Here is a 20,956-nt window from a genome sequence, read left to right on the forward strand (position 1 = left end):
GGGCCATTTCTAGCTCCATTGACCTCGATACAAACGATTTTCTCCTCTTCAATGTTCCACATAACAATAAGTTAAACCTGTGATTTTATTTTGGTAATACTACAGAGTGGGAATTTGGCAATTACTAGCAGTTGGGCCAAATTCAATAGCTGAAAACATAAGAGGGTCATTTTGTGAGGGGTGTTTCAGGAGATAACTAAGTAATTTGGATCTAATTACACAAATGAGAATTCGGAGCCAGTGGTTTGTGGTTCTAATTTCACCGAGGTTGTTTTAAAAAATAAAATTAACATAAATCCACATTATTGCATGTTGTTGCTAGCATGTATCTTTCTCAGACACTAGAGGGCAGTATTATTTCATCTGTCATTGCGTCAGAGCACCATAAAGCTTTTTTTTTTGGGACTGATAGATGCAGTTTGGTGAGTTGTCAGAAAGGGGGAAAAAATCAATTGTACAATCTGTGCAAGTCCAATTAGCATATAGCATTAATGTAATTTTGTGAGGGCACATAAAAGCTGACCATAAAATATACAAATATGTAATGTAATGGTGCCATTACTAGGGTTCCCGGTACAAACGTTAAAAGCAATTTAATAATTGCAATAACTATTTGGTGATTTTAAGTCACACTGTTCAAATTGTTAGCTGCCCCTGTTTACATCACAAATGATTTAAAATGTATTTTAAATGTCACAAAATTTGCATCTGTTTTCATGAAATATATGCAATTTCAATTGCATTTTGTTTCTTTACTGTACCGAATGTGAACCGAACTGTGATCTTAAAATCAAGGCGGGCTTACACTCCAGACCGGACTGTGATTTTTAAAAATATATATTTGATATTACATCCCTAGCAATTATACATTTATGTGGTTTCATGGTTAGAACCGGCCCCCCCGAGGGGAACTTTAATTACGTGGCTCTTGCTAAAATCAAGTTTGACACTTGTGAATTACAGACTGACTCCACTCGTCAGTAGTTTGGGAATAGCATGAAGTCCAAGAGAACCACCAGAATTTTAAACTTCCAAGTCGAGACATCTCAACGGATTCAACACAACTAATGAGAGCTGGCTGGGCTGTCAAGCTTTCCAAACTAAAGTGCAAATGACTTTTCAAGAAAGTGCAGTCAAAAGTCACACCTTGTTTTTCCAATCTCATTTGGCCTGTCTCTGGTTGCACCGACAAACAAAAATATATTCAATTGCACTTCTCTAAATTCTTTTATTTCACAGGACGGCATGATAAATATTGATCATGGTCATAGCATTCCTTGTTTTACTTGTTGGACACAAAGAGCCGACGACAATGGAGGAAGTCACAGTTCAGACTGTTGAAAAGATGATTGGTTGAGGTATGTGGATAGCAGGATTTTGGGCAACCTGTTTACAGTTTGTTTTGCCTCCAGGCTCTTGTTACCGGGGAGAAATTGAAGCGGCCGCTGCGGCTGCTCCTCATGCCGAGGTACTGCCTGAGCAGCTGGTTGACCCGTTTCTGACTGTTCCATTTTCGGGCAGATTTGCGGACGCCTATGAAGCCTCCATAGCGCTTCTGTAAGTGTCTCGCAGGGGAGCCAATCAACTTCCTGTAACTTTGGCGGCCCCGCTGAAAGCCGCCAAAGCGTTTGGATAAGCTAACGGCCTCTGAGCTTTCATCCAGCTCGCTGACATTCCCATCTTCCCTCTGCTCGCCGTCTCCTTCATCCAGACGGAGAGCCAGACTCTGCACGTCCTCCCCCGCCTCCGAGGATTCGAGCAGTGATGAGTCATAATGGACACGGCGCTGCTCAAAGGGGGCCTCAACCAGATCCTCATCCTCCTCTTGGAAAGGTTGTGCGGCCGCTGATTGCAGTTTACTATCAGAGGTCAGATCCAGAGAGGTCATCTGCAGCCCTCCCGCAGTGCTTTTGAGAAGGGCGCCTTCCTGAGCAAACGGAGGATAGATGGCGAGCCTCAGGGTGCGCTCACACATCTCCCAGGTGAGCGAGGAGGAGACCTGACCCTTGCACTCTAACAAGCACACCTGCAGAGAGAAGGATATGCAGATACGATTTGACATGGAGGGTAAAATGGTATCCATCCATTTTCTTCAGCACCTCATTAGGGTCATGCACATCAATGTAAATAAAAAAAACAATAGCCAATTAGAATACTAATTTTCCCGGGATAATGTGATTTTTGCTCCTGATATACATTCACACACGAACCAGGACACAACTCGTGTTGTATTAGCATTAGCATCAGTGCTAACCTTACTGATCAGGTGTTTCTGGAAATTCAGTCAATTCATCATTTAAGGTGGAAAACTTCTCCTGTAGCCCAAACTGAGACAGACTTGATCTGGGTGGCCAACTTGTCAGGAAGTTAATGGGGCTCTCCTTCATGCAGCGTTCACATCATAGGAAAAGTCATGAACTAATTGAACACGTCCATCATGTGATAAATGTGACATCTACTTCAGTAGAATGATTGACAGAAGCAAATTAACCAAAAATACCAATTATTTCTTACGTCATTGACGTGATTTTTTTTTCGGATAGGCTCTTCAACCTGAGGAAATATTTTCGGAATGATATATGATGTTTTCAAAGTCAAGTTTTTAGAGAGAACTTTGGCTGTGTGATTCTGTGCACTACCATCTTTCATTCCACAGCCACCTGACTTGAAAATGTCAGTTTGATGTGAGAAGCCAAGTCCATACTTATCAAATCTTGCTTAAATTAAATGAATTGTTATCGGAAACCTGCAGACATCAAAGGGGATGAGCGCGGAGGGAGTTCCGCTGTGAATCTATCAACGGAAATTAATTATCCGTCCTAAATGAAATGAACGCACCAGGGGATTCTCCACGTCAGATCAATGAAACAATCTAAAGGAGTTTATGACTGAGAGGCAACGTGTGTATTGGTCATATTTTCATTGTCTTGTGAGGACCGGAGGATGGAAAAAAAAAAACCCCAACAGGTTAAGGACGTCCTTCACGATTTGATTTTAAAAGCGTGATTTGCTCTCTATAGCATGAAGTCTTAATGGGGAAAGTAACCAATTTAATTTGCACAGCTGTCACTGTTCAGTGCCATTGCACTAATGATATGATCCTTACATTGCTTAATGTCACTCTGTATTTATATTATATCTGAAATGTTCATTTTCTTGTAGTGGGTCAAACCAAAGACAAATTTCTTCTGTGTTTTTAACACATTTGGTCAGTGATTAATAACTACTCTGAGACTGTTCCAAGTTGTTTCCATAGTATGTCTTGGATTTTCCAGTTGCCCAAAATGTGTTACTATAGGGCAGAAAGAAAAAATAATTATATAAAATTTTAGTTCTTTGGTCTGTGTTTTATATTGATTTTCTTATTGAATACAATGATGTACACAACTTGACTACTACAGTTGCCATATTTTCTGTTTAAAGACAGCGGCGAGACACGAAGTGAGGCAGTCAGTTATCTGCCTCACCTCAGATTGCGCCAATCCCTGACAAAAAAGCACAGAGCACAAGTAAAAGAAGCATCTATTGAGAAAATTACTGTACAATGACAGATATATGCATTCTGATTTCGTATCGTCAAGTAAATGCGTTCTAAGAGTTTTATGTCATTAGCTTTGCTGATTGTGTAAAGTGTGAGGTGAGGCAGCTAGCGTTGTGCCTCCGCATTGTGACAGGCAGCCTCCTTCAGTGTGGCTGCACTCAAAGGGACGGGTTATGATGGTGCCGTTCTTTTTCTATAAACTGTATATCATGGATGCCTTTAGCTAACCCAGGCTCTCCAGATTTTGAAAGGATTTGATCCTGACTGTACAAGTGACAGCAAAGTTACGTTATTTTGCACTCAACAGTGTCTGTGGAAAGATAACCGTCGGCATCAAAAAGACAATTTAAGGCTTACGGGTTTTAATAATGTGCCATTATATTGTCGTTATGTTTCATTATTATCATTATTGTGTGTCTCTGATTGAGTAGATCAAATCACTAGTCTTACATTGCAACGCTGGGTGCATTTTCAACATCGGCCGAGGCCACCAAATATAGTTCCCAGGGCAATAAAGGATTAAAAATATAGAATTTTGGTATGAAGAAACTGCTGTGATACTTAATGCATGTTGATAATACTGCCTTTTAATAGCGAAGCAATTTAGTTGCGTAATAGCAAATCCTTTAACGAGTCCACGGGCACGCTGAGAGTGGATTTCGGCACAGCTGTGCTTCACACAGACTAAATGCAATTCCACCTTGAACTCAACCAAAAGTAGCCCTGCGCACAATCTCATTTCCAAACAGCCGGAGTGAGAGAAACGCCACTGAGTCAAAACAGCCGGTGGGCAACCTTCAATTGTGGTTGGATGGCTAATTTAGTCAATAATGATGCTGAGGAAGACAGCTGGGGCCTTTATGGAAGATGTAATAGAACTATGTAATTGACTGCTGCTTAGTCTCATCGGGCTGGGCTTACACCGCTGACTGACACTTTTTATCAGTTCCTCATTGTGTTCGTCGTCTTCGCTTTGAGCCAAAGATGGAATCCCCTGAGCCGTTCTTTGTTCCCCACTCCAGATGTGAGCGAGACTGACGGCAGTTTTGTGATATCAGGATACACAGATCCATGGGGGGGGGGGGGGGGGGGGGGGGCAAAAACCAACACAAGTGCACAGGACCATGCGGAGACATTGATATGAGAAATGAGCACATGGTCTGTTAACTAATCATCCGTAGTCACCTCACGGTACCGACTCGTCTCTACTCGGGTCTGCTCGCATGTCGGTTTCCACATCAACAAATCATTCCTTCTTCAATAATTGTGGGAAACTTCAAACATGCCTCACTGAATAATTGCATAATTGTGACATGGCGCCTTTAACTAAAAACGCTATCTTGAGTTTTTGTTATGTCGATTATATGCACGGCCGGGGTCTTTGAACCGTCAAATGGATAGCGGGCTGCAGTCTGCTTAACCGGGCATTCACCGCAACTCACTTTAAACACATACGTCACGTCACACTTCCAATTCGAACCCGATGATGGAGGTTTGGTTCAAAGATTGTCTATTTCGAAGTGGCTACTCCAGCATCAGGCAGTTTTACTATCTTTCCTGTACAGCTGTTTACATCATCTGCTGCAGGTTCCACATGATTAATTCAGATTTTTCTTTTAAGAAAGAAAAAGCTCACACACACACTGAGAGAACACACACATACCATGGTGTCAAAATTGTGTTGCTGTTGCTGCTGCAGGAGGAGACCACAGGCCACGCACTCCCCCTGGCAGTCACTGTGTCCAGGGGTGAAGAAACATGGAAGTAGAACCAGCAGGCACCACAGAGGAATCTTCATGGCTCTGCACAATCCAGACAGGCAGGAACAAACAGGAGCCCAACAAGTAGAGGAGTCAAGAAGAAAGGCCAACAATAGCTGGATAAGGTCAGCCTAAAGGAAAGAAAGCAGTTACACAGGATTGCATCAGGTCCTGTTTCAAGGAATTATTAGCTTAATTTTTTTTTTTCCAGTCCTAGCGTTGGTGGAGAGAGAATGTCATGCCAAACACCAGGAATTAATTGGAGAATGCGGCCAGAGGCAATGAATGAAAAAACATATGAAGCAACATGCTTGAATTGAAGTATACAGGACATTTAAATTCATGCAGCAAAAAAGTGGACAAAAAAAAACAAATAACTGAAAAAAAAAACCTCTAAAGAAATTTGAAGACAACCTATATGGGGCGTATATAATTTTGAAAGTTTATACGCATCACTCCTAAGCTCTGAAGCCTTTATTAGGATAAGTGGTAGCATATGGTAATGTTTATTCTTCTTCACAGAAATCAAAAGGTATTTGTGCCTCCTGCAAGGTCTATACTATAATGGCAAATGCACTCCTGAGAATATGAAAGAATGGTAACACTGGTCTCTATGCAATACTGCCTCTCCAGGACCCCATCTATCATGTGGGTGGCCCCCATATCTTCTAATATAACAGGTTACAGAGGGGAAAAAAACAGCCACTCTGATCATTGTAAATTGCTTTTGCTCATACACAGCTGCCTGGCTTGTTGGTTTATGGATCACAAATAAGATAACCCACATGTGCCTGCTATGCGCAGTAAATGTTGAGCTTTGGGTGTTTCAGTCTGCAAACATGGTAGTTTTTCACTATATGATGCCTGCTAGCATTTTTTAAACAAACAGATGCTATATGTTCAGCAGTTAAACACTCCTGAAGAAAAATACATTTAATTCCTCTATATCAGGGGTGTCAAACTCATTTTCTTTACTGTAGTCATAGCTTCTTTCGGAGGGCCATTATGACTGTCTACCCAAATAAATGTACGAGCACCTCATATTATATCCAGTAAAAGCTACAAAACAAACTGGCAACTCGTTTTCAAATCAGACGAGTAAAAACTGGTCAAATATTTAAAAATAATATATTAGAAGTGAAAACAATTTGCAATTCTAGTAATGACACACGAATTTGATGCGCAATTTGTCTTCGCGGGCCACATAAAATGATGTGGCGGGCCGTATCTGGCCCCGGGGCCTTGAGTTTGACACCTGTGCTCTATATAGACTCAGCGTCATTCAGAAGAAATTTGTTGAACAATTTTCATGTGTTTGTTGTGTTATTAATTTTGGGGGTTCAATCAGTTATGAATGATAATTACATTTACTGATTAAAAATGAATGTACAACATGGGGTGCAGTGTACTTAAGTTCCTACTTGTCTTAAAAATTCTTGAAAAGACAGAAAAGTATGGGAGCAGCGAAACTACCAATGAGGAGTAAAACATTTTCTTTATTTATATTATTATTATTATTACGGAAGTATGGAACTACCAATGTGGAGTAAAACCTTTGACTGACAAACTTGTTTGAACGTACTTTGTTGTTATTATCTTACTAGCTGTTTTCCAGTGAAAAATGTTTACTCCAAACTGACAGTTCCACGCTTCCATAGAGAAGTGCGCAAGCGATGACTCAATGTTATTGCACTCAATGTATCATATTTAGAGTGAGTGAGTGAAAATCTTTTACAAGAACCCGAGTGGGCGGAATATTGATGGATTCACTGGAGTGTATATTTAAAAAAATAAAATAAAAAATAGCAAAGAGTAGCTCACTGTGACCATTTCCCATGTAGTCACATTACACATAGTCAATAGCATGTGAAAGAAGCTGTGAATAGCACTGGTCCATTTAGGAATACACATGCAAGGCTTCATGGGAAATCATCAGGGGGATGTTTGTTTGCCTTACTGAAATGTTTGGAGTGATCACCACCTGCTTGCTGACTAAGTCCATTTTATACTGTTGTGTTCTCCCTTAAGTGGTCCGCTCTGATCAAGTTAATGAGCAAATCGGTGACCCAACTGCGTGTTCATGCTGGTGCCGAGCTGAAATGTGTTCTAGCGATACAAAAAGAGCTTTTTACTCACTTGTCCACGATGTCAATAAACAAAGCAGTGTAGTGCGTCTTCGGTGTTCTAGTTTTCAATGTATCGCAAGAATTATTTGTATTTCAAATAAATGACTGCGATTTTACATTTCATATTAATATGCCCATATTATTTTCTTTTGCAGTTTAATTTCATTGTCAACTATATTTTCATTGTGGGGTAATCACATTTATGAACAAATTGGAGTAACTTGCATGTTTTGAGACCATAGAAAATGATCAGAAACACATAATGACCTAAGTGGATTGGTCTCATTTGTCGATGTGACAAGCATTGGGGGTTGGAAGCTCTACAATCAAAAATGAAAGCAGAGTGTGCCACTTGAGCGCTTTTACATGATCAGTAACTCCAGAAAATCTGATTGTCATCAAATCAGTCAGTGAGTTGCTTGGCCTTGGGAATTGTGGTACATTGAAATTATTTACAGCATTGTGTTATTTGCAGGATCCAATTTGACCACTTGAACTCGCTTGGGTTACCATGATTGTTTTCACAAGACATTTTCCTACCATCCAAAATGGTGTCATTTCCAAGATACTTGCTGTGCAACTCCTCAGAGCTCCATGCACAACAAGCCCATTTATATTAAAGGCATAAATGTTTAGATGACAACTTTTCACATTTGTTCTTTCACAAAAAGCCATTTTGTAGCAAAATTACAGCATAATAGCATTTCTGTAGATGTAACCTTAAGGGTCTGATATCAGCAAACTCTTTGCTCAATTGTGCTGAGGCCCTTCTGACAACTGTGACAGCTTTTCCATATCTTCAAACATTTCCTATATCTGGAGAGTACGTACTTCAGTTTGATTTATTTGCCCATTGTTGGGCTGACACTTTGAGACATCTAACCACAAAAACATTTTTTCTTCTGCTCTATGTGTGTGTGTGTGTGTGTGTGTGTGTGTGTGTGTGTGTGTGTGCGTGTGTGTGTGCGTGTATGTGTATATGTATATATATATATATATATATATATATATACACACACACACACACACACACGCACACACACACACACACACACACACACACACACATATATACACACACACACACACACATACATATGTACATAAATACTACAAACAGCAAATGAGTCCAACTATATTCAACTTTAATTCGACATCCATACATAAGACGCGCCTGATTATAAGGAGCACTGTCAACTTTGGAGAAAATTAAATATTTTTAAGTGCACCTAAAAGCCGGACAAATATGACACTGTGTCTTGCCAAGAACCAAGGAGCTCATTACTGGCAGAGCTGCATTTGAGAAAAAAAGATCAAGAGTCACTAATAAAGCAAGCTTTTCCTTCTAAATCAAGGAAGGCACGGAAATAAAAAAACAATGAAAATGGACCAGAGCAAAGAGGCAGACGTCCTTCAGCTCTCCAAAATTGTCCTTCCATCATCACCTTAATGCTTTTAGCCAGAATCGAAACAGCAAACCACAACAACCCCGCTTGTTTTTTGCTTCCATTAGTGTTAATGAAGACCCTGAAATTGTTTTTTTACCTTTGAAAACAGGAATCACTCAGGCCATTCATACAAGGACCACTAGTGGGGTGCTTTTACTCTGAATTTCCAGAGTACAGGCCTTATCTGAGACTAAATATGCACAAGAACAAAGTCTGGTCCAACCACTTCTTTAAAAGGGAGCCTAATGGGATGTGGGACTTTTCAACAATACCAGAGCTGTTATTAGTAAAGCTAATAATGATTGAAATTAGCATCGGCAGCTGGGATGATGAAGGGCGCCAATTGGATGGAAGGTGTGCAAAGTGATATTAATGATGGGGGGGAAAAAGAGGGACGAGAAGAAAAAGCTTGGTGCTGTGACTCACTCTATCTCGTCCATTAGTCGCCGGCACGCAATTGAAAGGCACAAAGGAGTCTGCTAATGCGCAGATAACCGAGAGGTCTCGCTGTCTTTTTCTTTGTTACCTTGTTGCTCTCTCGTTTGCATCCATTTAGACGCTCATGTTGCACCATTTCTACCTTTCTCTATTCCTCTACCTATGAATTAATGAGCAGGATCGCTCACCTCCATCGACATATTGTGAAGGTTCCCGGTTATTTCTAGAAGATACGGTTACTTTTTAGGGCGGGAAATTACATCCCTTAGGGTCGTAAATGTTACTCGATTAATTCTTTATAACCCGAGGATTCATTAGTGTTTTATTACCGTATATTTTGTGGCCGCTTGATCAAAATGCGTTAATCCAAGAAAGTACGCCAGTAAAGTTTGGTTTAATGTGTGAAAGGAGAGCAGGGAAAGACAAAGATTGTGATTATAATATTGATTAAGTAGTCGAATGGTCTACTAAAAAAAAAAAAAAAAAATTGGGATGTTTCGTGCAACTACGTGAGAAATAAAATTCAGTAAATTTAACAAACAATTTTTTCAGTGCAGGACACTTTTTCCATTTTCTCCACTCTGATTCAGATCCATTTTGGTTTTGAGTAGAAAAAACCAGAACATCCACAAGTACTGCTAAAAAAAAAAAAAAAGAATGAAGTAAAAAACGTAAGTACCACCCCTCATCTCATATTTATATAAAACGGCAAATTACATTTGTTTTCCTTATGGTAAATTTACATCTGTATTAAATCCTAATAATGTAAAAAAAAAACACACACACACAACACACACCCTCAACCGAATGACATCAAGTTGTAGATAGAGTATAAAAAAAAAAGTCATGGAAATTTGTGGGCAAACCACAGGAGAGATGTCCCACGGTGCCAAATCGCTCAATTACCTCTGTGGGGTACAAAACATTGTCCTCAAAAGAAAAATTGATCGCACCAGTTTATCATCTGATCACACCATATCTACTTGAGCAGCTGCAACATTTTCTGTAAAATATCCAGAGACATTTTTGACACATAGGGTCGATGAGAGTCTACAGGGCTATCATCTGGAAAGCCATGGTGGTGACTTGTTGCTTCATCTTTTTCCATTATGGTCCCACTTACAACCTTGTGCTGAGTTGGAGTTCGGTTTCATGCTGTCTTTTCATTTTGAGACTTTTATTTCTATCCATCCCGAGCAATCCTAGATCGGGTGTCGGATTTTCTGTTTGACTCTTGAAGTCATAAAAAATGTACTTATTTTTCTTACAAATATTTTAGGTGGGTCTCCAAAGTGCCTGCCCACCTTGAGTGCAAAATCAAACAACTAATAAATCCTTTATCGGCCTATTTGTGCAAAAGTGTTGGTGGGCGAGCCGTTTTGCACTTGACTGCATGTAACAGTGGGGTTCATTTATATGATAACAACCTCCGCACCGAGTTATTCTCTGGAAAAGACTTGGTAAAAGAGACACTTTCAGCCAAAGCAAAAGGTAAGCAGAGCTGCAGTACTAGCATAGAATAGCATTAGCAAAAAGTCTAACCAGCATTATCTTCTGATAATTTGGGATTCCCCCCCCCCCAGATTTTTCACATGAATGAATTTTGAGGGATTGTAAAAAGATTTGTGAAAAAGGTGTGGTTAGGCGCCAAGTCGCCTGTGGCTCAAGTGAAGAGAAGCCGTCTCGTTTAAAGATTTGACAGAAGGGCAAACCCTGGCAACTGGCCAATGTCTATTCTGTAATGTTGGGGCGTTGCAACAGAACACTTCACCTCCTTTAATCTTGCTATTTGAAGTGTTTGTCATGAGTTTGCACTGTGAAGATTCAGACATCAATTCACCCTACTGACACATGCGCTCTTTCAATGACAGGTCAATTATTGCTTTATAACAGATTTGTATAGAATTTAAATTGCTGTCCTGAAGGCACTACTCCCACTGGGTAAAGTCACACATTTTTTTGTATAACCTCTGAATTAAATCTCACAGTGCATAATTCAATTTTATCGTCATTGTTGTATTTTACGTAGATAAAAGAACCACATGTTGCTGACCTCTTTTCAAGACCTAATTTAATCTATGAGCAACAATTAATTTGTAAAAGAGTGTCCTGCATTTAGGAAGATTTTTGTGACTTTGATTTATTTATATACAGGTTGCACGATGTTGCATGTGGCTAGCCTCTGCTTCACAGTCGAGCGATTTTGAGTACTGGACTGCAACGGGTATGTCAATAAACAAACGCCTCAACAAATGTGGCGAGCCATGTTAAACACAAAAACAAAAAGCTCAATAATGGACTAATGGAACACTTGCCACACTCCATCAATTGATGGATGAATGTGGATAGTTTTTGTTTTCCCGGTGAGTTTCTTCGAACAAAATCACAAATAAATGGCTATGGTGCTTTGTGACCTTCAAAGTACTCAAAGCTCTTAAAGAATGCCCGACAATTTTACCAAGGAACACGGTGACGGTCCTACGTATACGTTGTGTTGACAGTGCCAGACAAAAAAAAAAAGGATTTTTTTTTTCGTCAATGTTATATTTCTCATTAAAATGATTCTGTTGTTTTAGCCTCAACACAACAACGCTCAATCAGTAAACAGACAGCATGGTCCTGTAAAAACACAGATAAAAAGCCCAAACTCCAGGATGACCTCACTCAGCACTGTAATCCAGCCTGTGCAGCTACAGATAAACAGCGTGCGGTAGCGGAAAAGGTGCACTTGTAACTGACCTTCCTCTCAGGAAGGATGCTGAAATGCTTAATCTGAGAGAATGCGCTAAATCCAATTTCCAATTATTTGTACTTATTACCTGCCCTGTTGCAGAGCTCAAGTCATCTTTTTGTCACTCAGAAGCAGAACTAACAAATGATGACGACCGTGACAGGCGAGAAATAAAGAGTTAAAGGGTGCTGGCGTCATGATTAGACTATTAATAGCCAGCTATTAAGAAATTTGTGATCATGCAATGGAGATGAAATTCCCTATTTGAATTGATGAGAGTCCAGGAAGGATCACAGCATTGGCTCACCCAACACTGCTTGTCTTGCATTGCCTTTTGTTCTTACCTATCTTATCTTCTGTGCTCCAACAGATAAAACAAATTGAGCCGAAATTCAATAAACCGCGGCTTTTCTCCTCCCATCCAAATAAGACAAAACACAACGGCACTAAATTGAAGTGGAGATATAATATTTCTTATATTGTTTCGTGCGTGGCACACCCATTAGATCAATTGAGCATATCATTAGTAATGTTTCCCTCAATTCTCCTAAATGAGAGCATAGCTTCCACCATGCTGATTAACTGCTTGATATCTCGTTTCCAGCAGCAAATATGTCCTTTATAGTTGGGGGGACACACTGGAAGTCACGCATTAACAACACTCCTCTCGTTTAGCCCCCATGACACCGCGTTAATGGCTTCAAAATAATATGCTATGACCGAGAGAGAACAAAAGAGCAGACGCATTGTATTTAGCTCGATATACCATCACGTTGAAGATGCTGCGAGGTTACGGGGGATGTGAGTTTAACGATGTAATGTTGTCACATTCCATTTCCGTGTTAGTCACATTCAATTGGTTATATTACGTTTGAAATAATGTCCGACTTCTGTCAAGTGGGATGCGAGGCAAGCAGGTTTTCCAGTGACAATATTTCAACGTCTGCAGTGTGACTTTGTAAACACATCGTCCTGCAGAGCGTTAGGCAACTGACATGGTTTCACCATTGATTCATTTGCTGTTAAGATGTGTTGACACTTGCACAAATCCATTGGACATGCAGCCAGAAGAAAGCAATCGACCACTTGTGACTTTTACAATGGTGAGGAATGAGGTTGAAAAAGATGGACTGGCAAATTGTCTCGCAAACGGGTAGGGACGATGGGTTCGTACTGTAGTAAAACTTTTCCGGCAGCAAGTCGCACATTTTTTCCACGTTATGAGGCTCATCAATTTTTAATTTATTGGGAATTTGTAGTTTTCCCCTAGGAAAGCATTAAAAGACATTAAAATGATGTGTTTTGTTTGAGTCAAACTGTCTCCATCATGAATCATTAATCAACAGGACAAGCCAAGTTAATTTCTGACTCACTTCGGACTGTAAAAAGAGGTCATCATTTTAAAAACTAAAAAAAGCAACAACAAAAATACAGCACATGATGGACATGGCGACATTTGTGTTTAGGGTCTTGAGTCTTATTTTACTTTTATACTAAGTCTTACTGTACAGCGCACCCTGGACCAACGGTGTCAAATCCTGATCCTGAAATTAGAATCCATGCCACAGCTTTAGCCACAGGTCCTTCTAATCAACCAACGTAAAGGAGCTAGCTTTCGGGAAATCGGCTCGATTGATTGGAAGTACCGGTACCAAAAACTGTGGCAAGGGTTTTCGTTTCTGGACCTTGATTTAAACACCTCTGGCCAGGACAGACACAAGTGTACTAATTACCTACATTAAATTACATCTGGATCTATGGTTATCGTCACACTTTTATGTAAACAGCAAAAAATGACAAAAACACACTTGGGAAGTTAAACTTTTAAAAATGTTGTGATTTATTTAAATCAACCTTTCTTTAACCAAGCAAGGCAAATGAGAACACATTATTATTTACAATACTGACCTGGCTAGAGATAGTAGAATCCAATACATCTTTCAAGATTTTCTAAAGTGGTGTCTCGTGTAACATCAAATTTCAGATTCCAGGTTGTTCCGCAACTTTAGAGCCGTATTTCTCCCCAGACAATTTTGTATTACACGCTCAAATAAGTAGAAACCCACCAAAGAGAGTGGCAATTTTAGGCTCAAACAGGCAAACAAAATTATTTACTTAAGCTGTAAATTCCGGTTTTGATGTGTCATCTTGAATTTTATTCTGAGCATGTATTCTAAGGAGAATATTCTGTTTAAATTGTGGAAAGAATCCACAGAAAAATTATATGAAAAAAAGCCTTTTAATTAATTTGGGTGTTTACAGTATATCTCTCGTCACATGGTTTTTGAACGATATATTTTGTGCCTTGGAATTCAACTTTCCTACAATTTAGCTATTAAGATCCTTCACAGCACAGGCCCAGCACCACACGATTTTACACCATTTTACAGCTGTCCAAAAATCCGGATCATACACAGTATGTCCTGTAAACATGCTTCATCCGTCATGAAACAATTCCATGCTGCAGAGTCATTTATCTGTGAATGGCACATTAACCACCCATTTTCTCGCTCGTCTGCGCGACTAACGTCTTCACTGATAATGGTCCAAGATTATGCACATTCATTACCATTATCATTAAAATCATCATTGCCATGCGCTTAGCATAATAACAGCATTTGACTGATTCCTTTCTTGAGCTTCTTTCCTATATGTTGGAAGAAGATAGTCTCCTGCATAATTCTTTCAAGGTTTCCTTTGTCTTATGTTGTCTAATATTGTATGCAATATTTAACCACCAGTCAAAACGAGCAAAGCTGCTTACGCACGCCCTTAAGCCAGTGTCCATCTAAAATTGCATACTGGAGAAATATTTCCAAATATAATTTTGTATGACCATAATTGGAATTCTTCAATTACTTTCCGTGTGTCACTACTCAAGTGTGTCATTGTAAAAGTACCTCCTGAATGAATGTTGCCAAGATATTCAGCATCAATCCCTGTCACATATTGCATATATCTCAGTGAATTTAATGAAAGACACCAACTTTCTGCAAATCCTTTCTATATCATCATAATTGCCATTTCTTCATGAATCCCTATGCCTGTTACATATTGCAAACACATAACTCTGAGGACTTAATTTAGAAAGTACTAACAGATGGAATGTTTCGAAAGCGTAATTTTGTATTTGCATAATCAGCATTTCATCACTCCTTAGGAGGAATGAGCAAAATAATCAAACTGTGGATTAATTGTTCATTACGAATTCTGTTAATAGTGTGGACTTGATTGTTTATTCATCTCATTACGGCGCAATGAGGCTAAATAGAGTGCACTGTTTGGGTGTAACCAACAGAGGCACTGTTAGCTACTTTTCAGAAGGGAGAAATACTTTGATGCAGTCATAAATGTCAAAACATATTTATTACAATTAATTAAATTTGGTTTCTGCCTGTCCTTACAAACATACAGATTTTAGCTAAAAAATGGTCAATTTTATTCTTCACTTTCTTTATATAACAATGACCTCGGATGGATTTAAGTCAGCTACGCCTCAACTCATTACAAAGTGCTGTTAAGTGTGGTCTCAGCACAGCGTGGTACTATCTTGTTAATTAAGTAGTAATCAGTTGTGGTGTGGATGCTGATGAGGGTGAAGATGGTACCGCAGGAGCAACAGGGAGACGAAGAAAATAGTGATGAAAAGAACACTCCCCAACAAAGGATGAAATGTCTCCAGGTGCAGATGGTTTTTATACAGAAGAATATCTAAGGACAAAATCCAAAATAACAAATCTTTACACCAATGGAGCAGAAACCAAAAAACAATCCGGGATTGATTATCCACACAATTACATACATCCAGAAGACAGCAAACTAAAAGTTTTTTGTTTTCTCATCTCAAAGTGTGCTTTCGAAAATACCGTCTTGACACACAAGTGGGTCGACATCATAGAAAGCCTGGGAAAAAAGGAAAATAAAGTTCCCTACCTTTATCTGTGACGTAGAGATTTTCTCGGGGTGCTTCTTCTGTGGCGACAAGGGAGTTTATAATCTCAGCTTGTATCCTTGGGCTAAGGTTTCAACAACTGAACACATACCTCCTCTGAGGCTTCTTATAAAGGCACACCCCTTCCCTCCCGGCTCAGCACCAAACCTCCTCCCCCTCAAACATCATCATAGTGCGAGTGGGGTGATTCCCCCAATCTATTACGTACGAACCGGGTAGACACACACACATATACACCCACACCCGGCATGGCCCGTGCTGACGTAGCGAGCGGTGCCTACGCCATCGTTTTCGTCTTCATTGAGCAACTAATGGAACTCTAAAAATATTCTAGGGTGTCCATAAAACCCCCAACCTAGACGCCAGCCCTGCATCAAGGTTGAGGGAAAACAATGCCACCTCATCATCACGTCACTACAACAGAAAGATGTCAAATATCAACAGATTGGACAAGACGTGAAAATCAATTCATTGACGGTGATAGGAAGCAAAAGATGACGATTGTGTGTTTTATGAGGAGCAGTTAACAGAGCACAGTCAATAATTAGAGCATATGCAGCCTGCCCGTGTACGGAGATGGCAGTTGACTCATGAAGGACATTTAGGAAAGCAAATGCACTGCCAAGAGAAGTTTCAATGAAGCCTATTAAGAATCATATTAGTTACCTCTGGTACATAATGTTATATGAGCTCTGTTATGCTCTCTTCCCATCAATGTTGCTCATTTGGGTTTTGCTGTGACACAATAACACACAAAACTATTAGGCCACCACTTCCTTCCATAACCGTTTTCACAGAAGTCATTTCGACATGGTGAATTGTAGGACGGATATGTTTAGCAATGTCGTTAATTCTATCTTCATTGTGTTTAACTTTGAGAGGCGGACGCTTCCTGTTATAGCTCAAGTATAATGAGAGGTGACAAAAAAATCATTTTTTTTTCCCTCGAAAGGATATTATGGAAAAAACGTGGATACAATTACCGTAGTTGAGTCTCTGACTGCCTGCCTGCCAACGTAAGCGTAGAACTGTCGATGTGGAGTAATTATTTTTTGAGTAGCAAACTCGTGTGAATGTATTAGTAAAGTATATTAAAAAAATATAAGCCTTTTCCCATTTATACAAATAATATTAACCTCACATCGACAGTTTCTTGCTTCCCCTGAATAAAATGTGAAATTAATTCTTAAAAATGTGTCTATGAACAAGACATTCTACATTTCTTCCCCATCGTAACAAAATAGGGCTACTAATTTATTGCCTAAAAAACATAAAAAATAAAAAAAGAGATTAGCCTTAGCTTGATTGCTAATCTTGATTGTTTGCTGATTGAGGTCAGGGTATTGGTAATTGCTCTTTTTTTATTCTTAGACAAATAGGAAATGTGAGACAAGATAAAATATGATTAATCACTTTCAAAATGATTCACAATAACAGGAAATTTCACTTGACATTACACCGGTGATCAATTCAGATGTTTTTTTGCAGACTAATTTATCTCATCACAGAATGCAAATGGGATGTTTTGCTCTTCGTTTCAGAACATAAACCAGTACTTAATGTTCCTTTTGGAAGCATGTCCACAACAACAGCTTGTTTCTGAGATTCACTTTGCCCTCACTACGCGACGTTATAGTCACCCCCCCCCAATGCTCAACAGAGAAGTCGCTTGAGCAAATCTCGCAATACACATGCCTTTGCTTCTACACTCTCAGCTGCAGGTTTGTTCTTTCTGCACCTTTCTGGATTTTGCGACATATCTGCTATGATTGTCTAGCTTTACGGGTGAAAATAAACACCCACAAACACACTTTAACCTCCAAATTTGGGAGAGATAAGGGAGAAATGTGACGCCAAGAGGACACAGGGAGAGGGCATTAATATAAAGGAGTCTCTTAGGAAAAGAGGAGACTCGGAAAGTATGACTGGAACAAATAAACACCTCTCCCCAAATAGACTCCTCCATTTTCCCCCTCGGGGGAATAAACAGGTATTTGACACGCTGTAATTACTTTTACCATAGCCCCAAGCAGTACATTTACACACATAGGTTAACTTTTGTTGAACAGTCCACAGTTGTCACAAAAATAAATTGAAAGTGACAAAAGAACAATCAATAAAAAGGCACTGAAGATAAACTAAACAATGAAAATCTGGATTGTGGTCCAACAGAATTATCAAGGTATTTTTTATTAAAAGCTTCCCTCAAATAAATGCGTGTGGTACAGTTTGCCGGAAAGTAAATGAAGGGGAATACGGTAATCAAGCAACAATTATGACCTCAGTTGTGTTACCAAAAACAGCAACTCCATTTTTAACCTGAGCTGACGTTCGTGCCCTGTAAAAGTGTGAATGCTCCATGTGTACCTGTTGGAGGTTGATAGTGATGGCTGAATCGCTTATAGACAAGAGCCCTCACTAAAGCTCAGATAAGAAGGAGAGGAGCAAGCGGCCGTTTGGGGGTCTGCCTGTCATTGATATCGCCGGTGTCCACAGCCCGGCCACTCAACGCTTCCTTTGGTGGCCAAGACAGACAACGGTAAGAGTGAAGCTGAACTTGGCTCTGTGCCACACCAAGACCCCTCTCAGTCTAGCCATTTGGCATGGTCACAACTTAGCATGAAGGTAATAAGATATTTTTTATACACATAAAATCTGTGCGAGGTTTCAAAACAGATTACTGTTTTTGTTACTGATGTTTGTCATTTATCTCATATACACAATGACAACATTTTTTTTTCCTTTTAGACAGGATAACATTATTTATATAATAATTCATTCATTCATCTTCCAAACCACTTATCCTCACGAGGGTGAGCCAATCCCAGAATGATTGAAAAATATATTCATTTGGGCATGAAGCCCAAGCAGTTGCAAACATGTTGCCTACAAACTAGAGCTGTCATAACATGTCATTTGTTTACACGGATTAGAAACACAAATAGATTTGAATAGAAATGTGTAATTGCTTTGCAGGCTGGCATGATTGCACACTAAAGCTCAAGAAAGTACCACAGTAAATGCTACAGTAATGTGTTCACAGGTTGTTATTATTAGGGTTGTGTGCATTTATTTCTTCAACATAGTATGACAAATTAAGCAGGAAAGCATATGATTAGTTAAGATAACTTACATCATCATGTACTTCGGTGTTGTAGAATTCTGGATTGGACAACATAAGAAAATAAATTCCTTAAGTTAATCAAAACTTGAGATATAATGTCAGGTGACACACAAAAAGCCATAAAATTTCAAATCTGGAGAAACTTACCTGTGGATAATTTGCTTTTTCTTTGGCAATAACATGATTAAAAATTCTACTTTCAAAAACTTGGCATCTCAATAGCAAGCAAGAACAAAAGAATCATTAGATAATCTAAATTAAATCATCGTCCCGCAAAGAATGGGTAGGTCAAACCCCCAAATTTTCTTTGTAATATGTTCTGTGAATCCCAACTAGTCGAATTAATTGATTAATGTTTTGTTCTAGGAAAATTAATGATACGGACAAAACCCGCTTGTTTTGATCCGATTCAGGAGGCAGCCATTTTGCCACTTTCCGTCGACTGAAAATGACGTCACAGCTGCCTGGTCTCAGGTAACAACCAATCACGGCTCAGCTGACTTTCTCAACGTGTCACCTCTGTAATTGACTGGCGATCATGCCAGTATGTACTCCACCACTCAGTTTCCCAGTAGGATAAGCAGTAAAGAAAATAGATTAGATACGGAAGTATTTATAATCTGTGTACAATTTTGATTACTTTTCTTGTAGAGTATGTTTATCTAGTCGCTGGATTAGAATGATATTTGGGAATGGGGAAAAAATGAATTATATACTTCGGATAAGAACGAGCGAAAATCACACAATTACAGTTAATCCTAACCTGTGGTGATTTTTTTGTAATTTCAAATTTGAGGTCTTCATGTGCTCTCCATCTTGTTCAACTGAGGTGGCATTTTCTTGAAAGGGGAAACATCTTTTTTTTTTTTGTGAAGAGTAAAATATGCAGCAGATATTTAGCGTGTTTGCATTAAAGATCTTTTTTTTTCTATTGCCAGCTCATAGTGGCCAGGGGGCATCTAGAATATTACATTTGATAGAAATAAATCCCAGCAGTCTTCCAATAAACACTTCGGGAATGTAATAGCGAAGAATAAGGACGTCATTGACACTGAAACCCTGCGTCCTATGGAGGGCAATTTTCATGTTCATATGGTGACTGCTGTGAAATGTATGACACCATAGTAGGTGGGTGTTTATTGATGCTCACTCTGTTGGAGGGAGCTCAGGATAGACCTTTTCGGGATTAAACGGGAGGGCGTTGACCTCAATCAAGGAAATAATTACTGTTGCCCTTCCTATATGGATGGACTCGTTAATTAGCCAACAAAGCTACCGTAGAAAAACTGTTTGTCAGAATCCAGAGGTGATAACAGTTTAAATTCCAATTTACATCTTTTCAGAAAGCTTGAAATGTAATATTGAATTTTTTTAGTTTTCTTCTTCTGGAAATTCAATTCCGGCTTCTTGGTTTGTTTCCCCCACAAAATATCACCCACCTAGAATGCGCATTTTGTATATTATAGCCACCATCTGCGTCTGTCAGTATGTGACATATGATAATAGAATAAAGGGCATTCGCTTCAAGATAAAAACAAGTCAAGTGTGACTGACTTCATTCTGCCTAAGTAATGAAGACTATTCAAGATTAGCATTGCTGATGGAGGCGATGGATCACACACACAAACAGTAGGCTACACACACTTTTTGTGTCTCTCAATGCATCAGTTTCCTATTATATTCTCAGAAATACAAACAAGCACACACATACACCCCCCCCACCACCACACACATCACACACACACACACATGCCCCATCTGTGATCAGTGTTTCTGCTGTTTTACCAACAACCCCCAATAATAATGCGGTGCTCACATTGTGTTTGTCAATGTGAT

At 39.3% G+C, this 20,956-nt stretch overlaps 1 protein-coding gene across 2 annotated transcripts; it reads right to left on the bottom strand.

Moving 5' to 3' along the window:
* Positions 1 to 402: 402 nt before the first annotated feature.
* Positions 403 to 19,432, bottom strand: pnocb (prepronociceptin b). 2 transcript variants are annotated; one of them, XM_037244694.1, is made up of 4 exons: positions 19,268 to 19,432; positions 19,130 to 19,158; positions 5,205 to 5,432; positions 403 to 2,026 (listed from the first exon to the last, which is right to left on the bottom strand). In XM_037244694.1, exons 3-4 carry the CDS (start codon positions 5,337 to 5,339, stop codon positions 1,391 to 1,393), a joined length of 771 nt encoding a protein of 256 aa, XP_037100589.1. In that variant the 5' UTR covers positions 5,340 to 5,432; positions 19,130 to 19,158; positions 19,268 to 19,432; the 3' UTR covers positions 403 to 1,390. The 2 variants fall into 2 exon arrangements, with proteins under 2 accessions (XP_037100589.1, XP_037100588.1); XM_037244693.1 differs by lacking the exons at positions 19,130 to 19,158; positions 19,268 to 19,432 and adding an exon at positions 15,978 to 16,353.
* Between the last annotated feature and the right edge of the window lie 1,524 nt (positions 19,433 to 20,956).

The sequence above is a fragment of the Syngnathus acus genome, chromosome 24 (genome assembly GCF_901709675.1).
Source record: "Syngnathus acus chromosome 24, fSynAcu1.2, whole genome shotgun sequence".
Taxonomy (NCBI): Eukaryota; Metazoa; Chordata; class Actinopteri; order Syngnathiformes; family Syngnathidae; genus Syngnathus; species Syngnathus acus.

Excerpts from the sequence above, each read along its gene's own strand:
- pnocb (XM_037244694.1), bottom strand. The coding sequence starts at position 5,339 with ATGAAGATTCCTCTGTGGTGCCTGCTGGTTCTACTTCCATGTTTCTTC. Across the intron at positions 2,027-5,204 it reads AACACAATTTTGACACCATG|GTGTGCTTGTTAGAGTGCAA; the intron begins GTATGTGTGTGT and ends TTCTCTCTGCAG.